Raw genomic sequence first — 13,148 nt, forward strand, 5'->3', positions numbered from 1 at the left:
TCGTGAAAAAGTGAAAAATTGATTTTAGCCTACAAATGTCAAGTATGTTCAAATACTGCACCATGTTCTGAACAATTTAAAAACATTTTGTAACAAGTTGTATTTTTATTTATTTATGACGCCTGGAACCACTTAAAGGCCATGTCACGTCATCCACTCATATGTACAGCCTTATCGCTTGCTCCCCACGCCAGTCCAGTTGGTGGCGATATTGCACCTTTAAGCTGGTTTGCCAACCGCTACTATATATTACGAAGAAGAAGAAGATGAAGAAGAAGAAGAACAACAACACTGACACAGTCCAGTTCTTATGACCAAGCAAGCCAGAGATGTCGGAGTCTCCGGACGCAGGAAGCCTGCTCTCTGCTTCCTCTCAGCTCAACCTGATGGAGGTGGACGCGGTGAGAGATTTTGTAGATGCTGTAATCTCATGACGGCTAAAGACTAGATGGAAAATAAACTCTGTGCTCTCAACTTAGCAGATATATTTTTCGGCGTGGCTACACTAAGAAGAGTGGTGCAGAAAAGCGGCTGCTCTACACTCTAGTCTTATGTGATACTTTTCTCTGTAGCCATAGGAAAACAACACGGTTTTTGTTAGTAATGAACCCAGCGTATACTTGTGACAGGATCAAATTAGCCCCACCTGCGCATGTCTGATTCTCCCGAAGATGGCCTTTTTAAGGATAACTGCTTGTAGGTTTTTTAAAAAGAAATACAATCTATATGCTATCATTATTTAATTTTAGTAAGCGTTACAGACGTGGGCTTGAATTTGAAACCACTTGTTACTATTTCAAGGTTGTTTTGTGCCGTATAAACGCTCTTATTCAGACTGATCTATCATTGTAGCTGAACGTAATCACGTGATTATTTCCCATGCACCTCACCCACAGCCTTGTGAAAAAACCTGGATTGTGTTTACATGGCGGTCATTTCCCCCGGCATAACGTCCATAGATTTAAACTCAGATGATGTTTTAATGTTGTACTGCCGTGCCAATTAAACCATATCGCACGAGAGGGAATGATGTTGTACTGTGGCCTCGTGCCACCCAAACACAGATTTTGCTTCAGATGATACAGATTATTTTCGCTCTACACACTGAACTAGTTCTACAACTAAACTTAGACTGGAGTTTTGTTGCCAAACAACCCAAACATTATCCTGCGCTGTGTGTTTACAGTTTACCACAGATCCTTGCCAATGAGCCGAATGTTGCTAAGTGCTACTCATGGTGATTCATGTTGGGTCTCTCTCTAAATAATATAAAAAAGATCAGGTCTAGACCTGCTCTTTTTGTAAAGTGTCTTGAGATAACTTTGGTTATGATTTGACGCTATACAAATAAAATTTGATTGATTATGTAGGCCTATATTTGTGTTTGTTTTAATTTATAAAGCAGCATGTGACAGTGTAATATGATGCATGGTGAAAGGTGTGAATTTTTTGCTAAAGGTCATGTTAGCTAGGAATTAAGGGCCTCTCCTTCTATAGAAGATTATAGATCTTGGTTTTGGGCAAGCTAACTTTTTGGCATAGCCTGTCTAGTTAGTGACGTTACTTTGCTGGAGATTCAAGACGTTTGTCATATCCATAGACTGTATAAATAACGGACGTAGTCTCAGTGACATCACCCATTGGTTTCTGAAGAAGCGTTTTGAAGCCCGAATTGCGCTGCCGCTGGGGGTTGCCATATTGGAAATGCCAGAGCTGGCTAACCCAGAGACGGGCAAAGAGGGGGAGCGTGACCGAGCTAAAGCCTATGCCAAAGCATTATCTTTCCCAGACAGAACGAAGCATTGTGAACAACAAACTCATGTTAAAGTCGAGCTGAAACGGCATTTCGAGAGTATCCAGCTTCCGTATCGTGACGTATTTCCGTATCATATCATTAGAGGGATTTGATTTGATCGTTGAGAAGTGGGTGTAGACAGACGTTCTCCACAGCGCAGTAGCTAGCTAACTGACCGAGCGTTCTTGGTGCTCTGCGGCTAAATGTTGCAGATTGATTTGATGAAATTGTTTGGTGCTAACTTACGTAAGCACACGTGAAATTTAGTTTTACCCGAAGAAAAAATGATCTGATTTTGATATAAGAATACGAAGAAATGGATTTTCTGTTTTTATTTTGGCCTTTATTGTCAAATAGATGCACAATATTACAGGGGGCGTGATCTAAAAGGATTAAAATCACATTTTTAATTTCACCTCGACTTTAAAATCACAGTAAAGAAAGCTATCACTGATTCATTATAACTCCGTCCTTCAGTGCTTCAGAATATGCTAAACCAGCCATGAGAACCATTATTGGTAATTTTGGCAAAGAAATTACCGGCGAGGACTCCTCAGCAGCATCAGCCACAGCCCCTCTCATCGATGCCACAAGTGCACGAGATGCCAGCGCTGTGATGGCAGCGCTCCCCGGCTATGGAGGCTGGAATTTATCCATGGCCTGCGAAGAGAGAGCGTGCATGCATGACAGCGCTGATGCAGTGCAGAAAATGTCAGTTTAGTGAAGTTATTAAAGCAGAGTACACCAGCTGGGCGTACGCCTGGGTGTAACGTTACGTCCGACGTAGAGCTGAAGGTTACTACAGACTTTAAATTACGCCCTGTGCACCAGTTATACTTAGATTACACTTAAAAAAAAAAGGGCATTAAAACGTGATCGGACAGTAAGTTGATCAAAAGGTTTCAGTTGCAGAGCATCTGAAGCCGTTGCATGGAGTTGCAAAAGATTTGATTTGTCAAATCTCCAAAGCAGTTTTAGAACTGAATGATGTCGCAATTTCACTTCAGCCAATCAGGAAACGGCATAAGTTGGCGTCCTTGCTCTGGCGCTGCAGTAGCCAAAGACGGCTCCAGATCCTCTCTTTCCAAACTCTCTGTCTTCAGCGTTTATTAATCAATGTTACAGCTAACATTGTGAGCATGTCACTGTTTCACCCATTTCTTTTTATTATGATAACACATCCAGCTAGTTAATGTAACCTACTATACTAACATTATGGTATTAATTAACGTTGTAGTATTAACGCAGAAGTAATGGGGTATGTCAGTGCAGCGTTGCTGTGGAGACGACCAGCTGCGTTGCTTTGATGTGAATGGCCCAGTTTTAGAACGTTTAGGATCATATGTCAAGAGATTCTTTTGGTAGTTGCATCCAGTCTCTTTGTGAATCATTGATCTGAACTGGCCTTTAGCTGCACTCGATATGAATAAGGCTGCTTCCCAAGTCTCTTAAAGCAGCCATGTTTCCTTCACTTGCGTCTTTCACTTGCGTCTTAGTCCCTCCCACCAGAGATGCCTGGAGAGGCGCGAGGAAACCAAGAGAGGAAACGAGGGAATGTTTTTTAAGAGACATGAGACGTCTTTTCCGATGAAGCGTCACGTGCTGCGACGTCCGTTTGTGATGATCGCGGCATCTGATCACCGCTGGATCAGCTGTCAGTCTGCTTTAACAGCTGTTTGTGTCTGTACACATGTGCACTGTATTAATTCTAATAAAACACACAGTAACAGTGTTTTCTCTCTGTATCCTGTTACCTGTGTAACAAACACCTGCACATGAAGGCCAGGCTGCAGTCTGTGTTCCTGCTGCAGAGCCAGACGGACATTTCTTACCAGCACTATGTCACGTCACGCTGATCAAACCCGACCTCACTGATGATCACTCTCACACGTAAAAAGTGTTACCTGCTGTCAGAGAGACTCTCCTGCTCCCTCTGAATTCATTCATTCATCCGTAATAAAAGTTAGCAGAGAAATAACTGATCATGACAAGAGGTATTTTGTTAGATTAAATTTAATAGAAATGATTTTTAGACAATTTATTTTTTTTCAGATGTTGACTCAGAAAACAAATCAAATTTATTCACTGCATTTTATATATTTTACGACAAGTTATGATCAATATTTCGTTCTAAACGATCTCAGCTTGTCAGATACCAACTAATTATACCAACGTTGTTTATAATCGGTTTCAAGGCGCCCTGTAAAGTCTGTTTTAAGGTCCGCTTCTTCCTCTCTGCGATATGAAACTCCGGTGATGTTGTGAAGTTTCACATAAGTCCGATCTGCTGCAGCGTCCAATCACTAACTGATCTCTAATAAGGGGGCGTGTCGGCCAGTAAAAGACTTCTGTGGAGGCTGTTCTCGTGTATCCTCGCTAATCGCTCCTCGGAACTCCCTCCTCTCTCCTCGCGATAAGAGCTTTGAGACGGTCCTCAATATGGTGGCTCCGGAACTACTTCCGGTTCGGGCGAGGAGCGAGGAGCTATCAAGTAAGAGAGTTGGGAAGCAGCCTAAGTCCGACAAAAAAGATAAGACCTATTTTTTTACACCCAGCTGGTGCACTCGCCCCTGTGAACTGTAGACGGGAGTCCTTGTTTACAGTGATAGAGTGATCGCTGTTTCATGCACGACTCCTCTGCAGGTTGAAAGTGCAACATTTCGCGTATCATATATTGGACCGGCACAGAACAGAAACCCTGGTTGGTAGAATTCCAATTTCCAATTGTCGTCACACTAGGTAGTATTTACTAATCGTCTTCAAACAAAATGAATCTCCCTCCCTACTTTTACCACTATCGGGCCACCGACTGAGACAACCGCATACAAGTAGAGAGTTCAGATGGAGCGACACGTTTCTTTATAAATACAAACAGACCTGTGGGCTGCAGTCGTGTTACTTGTACGGCATTTCTTCTACTGTTTCTAACAGCATTCAAATGTATGTTTTATCAGCGTGAGGAGCCTGGTGACGGTAACTTTTGGAAACGAAGGCTCAAGTCTCCTACTGCACGTCCACTCCATGGACGGTCTGTTTATGTGACCAAAGCGTTAACCAACACCAGGGCTAGGTGTCGCTGATAACAGAAATACATTCACTGAAAAGCTGCCTCGCATCACTGAAAAGCCCTGAAAGCGTAACCTAGCCGACATTGCGCGTGGCAGCAGCAGCAGCAGCAGGATGCTGCCCCAGGATTGGGACACAGCTACAGACTCTGATGCACTGATGAAGGGCTGCACATTATTATATTATAGGGCTGCATACTTACTCCTCTATTCAGCTACAGACACAAAAGATGTGGTAACGTCGAACAAGAGAAGCCAAAAGCAGATGGCCCCCTCTGCTGTTTAAAAAATAGTATTGTGATTCATCTCTTCATCTCATCGATTTGACACGTCACTTATATGTATCGATTTTTAACTGCATTGCGAGGTATCTTTACATCCCTACTAAACAGGCTTGTAGGATATATTTAAACTAGATAAAATGTATAATAACAATTCAACTGCCAGTTAGGGAACATCTCCTCTTCAGACCTTTTATAGCAGTATGAACAACATCAACACAGGCAGCATATAAGTTAATGCAAATAAGTCTGTGTAATTGGAAAAGGGCCCAATAAAAGTAAAGGCCTTAAAGTTTTACCTCGAGATAAATTGGCTGAATATACAGAATAAATGAGTTTTTGTCCCTTAATCTAAACATTGGCTTAAAAACTTGACTTGCACTATTTATTAATCTTCTCCTTCTTGAGTGATAGTCAACCAGAGATTTAGGTACATTACTTCCACTTAACCAGGGACAGATTTATTGCACTTAATGCATAACTGCTGACTTGCTCCTTCAGCCCAGCAAGGTCTGATCCCACTGAATCAAATTGAGGTTTACAGACAAAGCGAATCCCCATCATCATTTACAATTTTACAAGTTTTCAAACTGTGCGATAATTACTTCTCTGGCTGGTAATAGTGCAAAAGACCCCTCATATGTTTTGTTTTTAGAATATCAGCTTTGCAATTACAAAAAAATATTTAGTAATTATATGGTTTTCTTACGGCCTTAAGGGGGGCGGTTGTGTTGACAGATGTGTGATTTCATATCTTGTAAGCCACTGGATGCCTAAATTTCCCTCGGGATCAGTAAAGTATCCATCTATTCATCTATCACTGTATTGTATGTTTTACACAGCATCTGTGTTTGTAATAAATTCTCCTTTGAAATAAAAAAAGTTCAAATATCAAGTGTGCTGGTCTTTGTCAACCTGTTGTCCTTGCTCTTAAGTCCTTCCTCATGCTTGCTACCCACCATTACCCAATTGAACCTAACTTAGTATAAAGTAATAAACAACTGAATGGGGCTTCATCTGATTGGCCAAATGGTGTGAATGCATGAGTCATTTATTTAGGGATTAAGTGTATACATGCTGAGTGTTAATGCATGAAACTTGTACATTTAATGTTTTTTTCCCCTATTATTGCTATTCAGGCAGTCTTTTGGGATGTGATTATTGCACTCATTTCATTTTGGAATAACAATGAAAATGCAGCCCTAATTTACACTAGCAAATATTTGACCCAGTGTTCCGATAAGTTTTAGGCAGGTAGGGAAAAAATGCTGTAAACTAAGAATGCTTTAAAAAATGATGTTTTAATAGTTCATTTTCATCAATTAACAAAATGCAGTGAATGAACCGAAGACAAATCTAAATCAAATCAAAATTTGCAAAACAATTATTTATGTTTTTGATATAATTCTTAGTTTACAGCATTTTTTCCCACTTGCCTAAAACTTTTGCACAGTACTGTTTGTGATGTAGTGAGAATAAGCAACAATTACAGGCAAGGGATATGTAGAGGAAAGCAAAGCAGTCTTTCACTGCAAATGTTGGTGTTGTCTAGAAGCATTGAGAAGGGCTTTTTCATGACTTATACTGGCACTGATCTTGGCCTCAATAAGGCCCCTACATTGCAGTCATTGGATTTCTTTTACACATATTTTGGGAGGTCACTTTCACAAATTTGACAATCTTTTCAATGTCTTAAATTTTAAAGTCACCTTTTCACAGTTTTAAGTCTCTGTAGATTGGATGGCTAGCCTTTTGATTAGCACAGAATTGATGAGCGCTTTCTGGTATTGATTTGAAATAACATTCTACTCAGGACATGCTGCAGGTACTACAGATGGTGACTGAGAAATTAACACAGCAAATAAGGCACCAATAAATAGATACCTCTACCTAAATGTTTTATTTCTTCTCTTTCTATTCTCAGATCGACGATAAGGAGTTTGACATTCCCCAAGTGGACACACCTCCCACACTAGAAAGCATCCTTAATGAGGTCAAGTATAAGCTGATCTGCATTTCACACTGTGCCGGTCATTGACTTCTTGTCATTTCAATGCTAATAACCAAAATTGGACCTTGTTACGTTTCTTATATTACAGTTTGTCCCTCTCAATTTTAGTTAAAGTTTCCTTTTATTGTTAGTGGAACAAGCAATGTACGGTACCATAAAACGGGTTTGCATTCTTTCTGCACTAAAGTGGTGAACCCCAGCCAGGCTAATAATAATTATAAGAAAAAAGATTTGGCCACTGGGTGAGACTAGCTTAAGGTTTTTAGGTAGATGATACCAGCACTAAATTTAACATCAGCTTTGGGATGAAAATATACAATAGTCAGGGATATTAAGGTAACTTCCTGAACAGAATTAAAAGTGTTTGCAGATACAGACAGTAGTTCCATATTAGAGCAATTTTGTTAACAAACCTTTTAATCTGACAGCCTTATAACTGCTTTGTTTGTTTCGTTGCCCTGTGTGTCTGTAGATAGAGGATGAGGAAGCACCATTTGTATTGGAAGACACCTGTGTACTAAACACGGACAACATTGATGCCTATTCCTGTGACACGTCCTCTCTCGCCAGCTCGGACAGTGGAGACCCAGCACACCTCAAACGGCATGAGCTCTCTCTCTCTCTCTCACACGCATGCATGCACACACACACACACACACACACACACACACACACACACACACACACACACACACACACACACACACACACACACACACATATGGTTAGTGCAGACACGATACCTGCTAATAAGTGCTCATATATCCATAAAGTTAGCGTTACCGGGTCAGCAGACTGGGGAACAAACTGAGTTTCATTAAACTGCTTGTTAAAATACGTTCACGAGTGGCTCTTAAAAGAGCCGTTTTGTTCGCAGAAAAACGGCTTTAAAACACGATCTTTTCCCACTTCTTTGTGGCACACAACCTCCCCAAGAAGTCACTGTCTCCTACTTTGCTTCCTCGGAGACTCCTGTGGGGGATTTTTGGAACGCCGGTTGAAAAGGCCATCCTTTTGCCGCTTTTCTAGTCTTTGCGACCACTCAAAGCTGCTTTTACACTACATGTCACATTCACCCATTCACACACACATTCATACACTGATGGCAGAGGCTGCTACGTAAAGTGCCCAACTGTCAATCAGATATCACATTCATGCCCGTTTGACGACCGACTCTACCACTGAGCCACAGCCTCTTTGCTATTACTTTGCTTTATCAATATTTTTGCACAGCCCGAATGTGTGTTATGTCAAGACCTACAAAAAATCCTCATGCCAATAACAAGTCAGTCATTTTGGATTTTTCTTGAAATTCTTTGGTATTTTTTGAAATTTTCAAGGGTCATATTTAGACCTCCTCTTAGTCCCTTAATCTAAGTTCGGTGTCCTGTAAAAGCAATGCAGCCCTTTATCGTCATCATCAATCAGCCTGATGTATGCAAAGGTTTATCTATTAAAATGTACTGTATAAATAACCTTTCCTTATCACTTTCTCATCCATTACTCAGTATAGCATCATATTTTGCAGGCAATAATAAACTAAAAAACTTTTAGTAAGTTACATGGAAACAGAACATAATTCAGTTAGTCGTATGGAAACAGACGCTCATGACATGACATACCAGCTACCCCAAAAGTGAAGCTAAAACCTCCATCGCCCCCTGGAGGTTTGGCTGTTAGTTTAATGAGCACTTGATTTGATATGCAGTGGAGTTTTCTACGGGAGGAGCACGCATTTTAAACGCAAATATCACCGTCAATTATTTTATTGTGAGAAGCCCAAAATCATCATCGGGATTTATATTTGATTAATTGTGCAGCCCTACTTTATAAATCATTTTTGTCTTTGTTTGTACAAGGTAATAACATTGAAATGTCTCTTTTGTGTGTTTGTCTGGTCTGTGTACTTGTGTACTTGTGTTTGTGTGTGGGTATGTACATGTGTGAAGAAAAAGGAGGACATTGGATATAAATGCAACAGCCCATGGGTCTGTTGTTCGACAAAGTCTGCTGAAGGGCATCTCTGCACAGATTGTCTCCGCTGCGGTAAGTCAAGCACACACGAGCAAATTCAAACATAAACACATACACAAATACTCAACCACAATCAGGGTTTATAGGGGTTGAAAAAGGGGCCACAGCAGACATGATGCACGTTCATACTATGTTGGAATTATTTATGGATTATTGACTAAAAGTCCCACGTCCCATCAGCACAAAAATGACAATTACTAACTGCCTTGCTTTCAGAGCACCGCTGTTTCTCCCCTCTGTGCATCTGAACTGCGCAGACGAGATCACGTGTGTACAATCTGGCTCTCAGTTAGTTTTAGGTTTGATAGTAGCAAAGGTGCAGGAGCTTTAAGCTTTATCGTCTGCTAGTTTCACAGCAGTTAGGCTCTAAACAACAAGCTTACATGTCTACACTGTAGCGATATCAAATCACTTCTGCATTGTAATAATATTCGCTTGCTCCCCCCACCCCCCCCGCACGTCACTGACACACCTCCACTATGAACTGGAAACTGAAACACCAACATGCTGAACTCATGAGAGATTGTAATACTTTGATGACCCCTATGGTGCAGACTGTGGAAAACATTCAGTCTAAATTGACAACCTGTTTACATAACCTGGACACCATGAACACTGGTATACTTTCAATGAAACAGCAGACCTTACACACTGCTTCACTTGTCAACACAGCTGCTCAAACTGTCCCACTTACCAGTTCTCCTGTCCATGTAGCCTCTGGTCTGCTTTCACATCACAAGCTCCAGTCTACATTACGGACTAACCGGGAACTCCCTGCTGACAGCATGCAAGCCAGATTTCTTGTAGAAAAAAAAACCCTTAACCGCCAATTTCCCACATTTGGACAGGCTGATAACCCAGACCCGTTGCTATTTCTGGAAAAATGTCATCTCTGAGGATTATGAAGACGAGTTAGCAGAGAGGGTTCAAACTCTCGTACAAGGCAAAGGTGAAAACTTCAGAGATTTTGCTTACGTGTACAGATCTCTATGTCCACGCTGGAAGCCTGATATCAGAGAGGAGGAAGTCATTAAATACATCCTAAAGAATACCCATCCTCAACTCACAAGCCAGCTACCCAGTAGTGGAGTAAACACAGTGGATAGTCTGGTCCGTCTTAGTCAACAGCTTGAGAAGGACAGAGATAATCAACGTGTTTATGAGCAAAGATTACCAACTTCATTTAAACCTCAAGCACTGCAGGATACGTCTTTAAAAACCACACCTCCTGTGGGTATTCCAGCTTCCCCAAGACCTCCTCACCTGTTTTGCTGGCGTTGTAAAGGGGAACATCAGCAGCATAACACTGCCTCACCTTCATTCCAGTCTCCCCAAAAGTGTTCACCACTTCAGTTAATGGTGCCCTTGACACTTGGACCTTGGAAAGGAAGGGCTATTGTGGACACTGGCTCCTCCTTAACCCTTCTGAATCAGGACCTGTGGACAGCCATAAAGGACACCTGGAAACACTCAATGGCACCTTGGACTAAGGGTCCCATCTACTTGGCAGACGGGGAACCAAAACAACAGTTGGGCCAGAGCGAAGTAAATTACACTCTTCATGGTAAAACATGGAGGCTGTCTACTGCTGTGCTTCACTCAGAAACCCTTGTGCGTCCGTGTGTGCTGGGTCTAGATTTCGTCTTCCTGAGCGGCATGCAAATCGATATTTCCAACAATGCATACTGGTTCAAAACCAGTAACCAGCAACGATTCAATTTTCTGACTGAAATCTACCATGAACCCTGCCCTACCCCTCACTGTGCGTTTTCTCAGCTGTGGCGCCCTCAGGCTTTTCTCCTACTCTAGATGAACCTCTCTCTGAAATCTTCAGACTGGCAGTACATGATGTTCACCTTGACCAGAGTGGGAAAACACAACTGCTGAACAATACTGGTGTTTACATCACTCAGTTGGGTCCCACTGATCTACTCCAGCATAAGATCTTTGCTACACAAGATGTTCTAATACAACAAAAAACATACTGGGTATCTCCTCAAAAACTCCAGGCTATGAAGAGGTGCATTGACAAAATGTTGTCCGATGACATCATCGAACCATCTTCATCTGCCTGGGCAGCACCAGTTGTTTACTTATTCCAAAGTAGACAGGCCCGGATCATAAGTTCTGCCTTGATTTCCGGAAGTTGAACTCTGTCACACTGGACGATGCATATCCACTTCCAACAACACAAGAAATCTTGGACTGCCTTTGTGGAGCAAAGATTTTCGCCGCACTCAACTCAACTCTGGATACTTGGTCAAAATTGTGTCTGCTGCTGGAGTGCAGGTGGATGATGAGAAGACCAAGGCTGTGGAAGAGTATCCTGTTCCTGAACAACAACAATAACAACAACAACCTGAAATCTCTGCAGATATTCTTAGGAATGGCGGGCTGGTACCACCGGTTTGTCCCAAAGTTCTCACAAATAGCAGAGCCACTCAATGCCCTGAAAAGGAAACACGCAAAGTTCAAGTGGACCATGAGCCCCTAAAACACTCTCTGGTGACAACTCCGGTGCTTGATCATTCTAATTTCCAACTACCTTTTGTGGTATATACGGATGCCAGCGAAGTTGGCCTAGGAGCAGTGCTGGTCCAACAGACAGGGTTGGGCTCAGAGGAAGTTTTGGCTTTCGCAATCAGGAGCTTAAATAAAGCAGAAAAAAACTATTCCACCACCGAACTGGAGTGCCTGGCTGTTGTGTGGGCCTTGGGAAAGTGGAGATATTACCTTGAAGGAAGAATTCAAAACCCAAAAACCCAACACAAGATTGATCCATTGGGCCCTGCGGCTGCAGGAGTTCACCTTTGCTATAGAATACAGGAAAGGGAAATATAATGCTGCTCCTGATGCTCTGTCACGAGTCCCAGGCGAGACACCCGGACTCTTCCACCCAGTCTGTGCGACTATGCTATCTCACCAAAAAAACTTCCAAATGAAAGATCACTTCTGACTCTCAACAAAACAAAAGTCAACAAAAACTAAACTTCATAAAAGCAGAATCATGGCAGTGCTGTTGTATTGAACATTAGATTTTTCAGGTGTACCTAATGAAGTGGCCGGTCATGTGGGACTGTCATGAAATGATCCCAAGTACGTGTGTCATGTTCTCCGTGTCACTTTTGACCCGTCATACAAATAATCACACATGCCTACATGCATGTGCCTGTTCTCCACTTCCCCTTTGACCTTGCTGTATTGTTACAGAAGTCTCTACCTTATTACATTCTTTACAATTGTCCATTTATTTCAGTAAACAAATGCATTTAAGATCACATTGAAGCATAATACAAACATTTTTGTCTTTCTCTCAGGACAAGGTTGATGCTGGACTGCCAACTGCTATAGTGAGTACTTGTTCTTTCAACCAATAAATAGAAATGCTCTTAATCACTCTTTCACAACTTCTGTGGGCGGACAATGAATGCCATCATAATGCTTTACAGCTATTTCAGAGTTTTAAAGTTACTTTTTATCGGAGACATGGAAAATGAATGGAAGTTAAAGGTGCTGCCTTTTGAATCTTGCCTTTTATCAACCGTGCCCAGTTGTTCAAAGGTTACCTCATCGGATTAAAGCTATCAGATAGGATCAAATCTTGAAAAACAGGTTGTTCAAAAGGATTATGTAATCGGATTAGATCAGGTAATCCAATCTTGGCTTTTATCTGGATAAAATAATATCTTTTTTTATAACAGTTTTTGCTGTTTAAAACTGTAATAGAACTTTAATGTTGATACATTTAAAAAATATTTTGCTCTTCACTTGCTGATTTGCTACTGTGACATAGTAGATTAATAAGACTTAAGCAGGGTGCTTCCTGCATAGAGGAATTTTTGGCGCTCCCCCAAAAAGGTTTAAGCCAGCGCCAAAGGAAGATCACTAGTGCCAAAATCATAAGAATTGAGGATAAAAATGAAAATGAAAAACAATTCGTCTCTGGATTTGTTTCTACAATT

General features: G+C 41.4%; 1 protein-coding gene across 1 annotated transcript in view; it reads left to right on the forward strand.

Moving 5' to 3' along the window:
- Positions 1–278: 278 nt before the first annotated feature.
- The window catches only part of vps8 (VPS8 subunit of CORVET complex), a 79,177-nt gene continuing 66,307 nt past the window's right edge, over positions 279–13,148 (forward strand). Inside the window, exons 1-5 of the mRNA XM_069658328.1 lie at positions 279–401; positions 7,066–7,134; positions 7,625–7,755; positions 9,102–9,198; positions 12,504–12,536. Coding sequence (XP_069514429.1) covers positions 330–401; positions 7,066–7,134; positions 7,625–7,755; positions 9,102–9,198; positions 12,504–12,536 — 402 coding nt within the window. The 5' untranslated portion in view covers positions 279–329. The remainder of the gene's footprint in view (positions 402–7,065; positions 7,135–7,624; positions 7,756–9,101; positions 9,199–12,503; positions 12,537–13,148) is intronic.

The sequence above is a fragment of the Semicossyphus pulcher genome, unplaced genomic scaffold, assembly GCF_022749685.1.
Source record: "Semicossyphus pulcher isolate SPU_LCO1_2020_fin unplaced genomic scaffold, fSemPul1.0.p SCAF_12, whole genome shotgun sequence".
Taxonomy (NCBI): domain Eukaryota; kingdom Metazoa; phylum Chordata; class Actinopteri; order Labriformes; family Labridae; genus Semicossyphus; species Semicossyphus pulcher.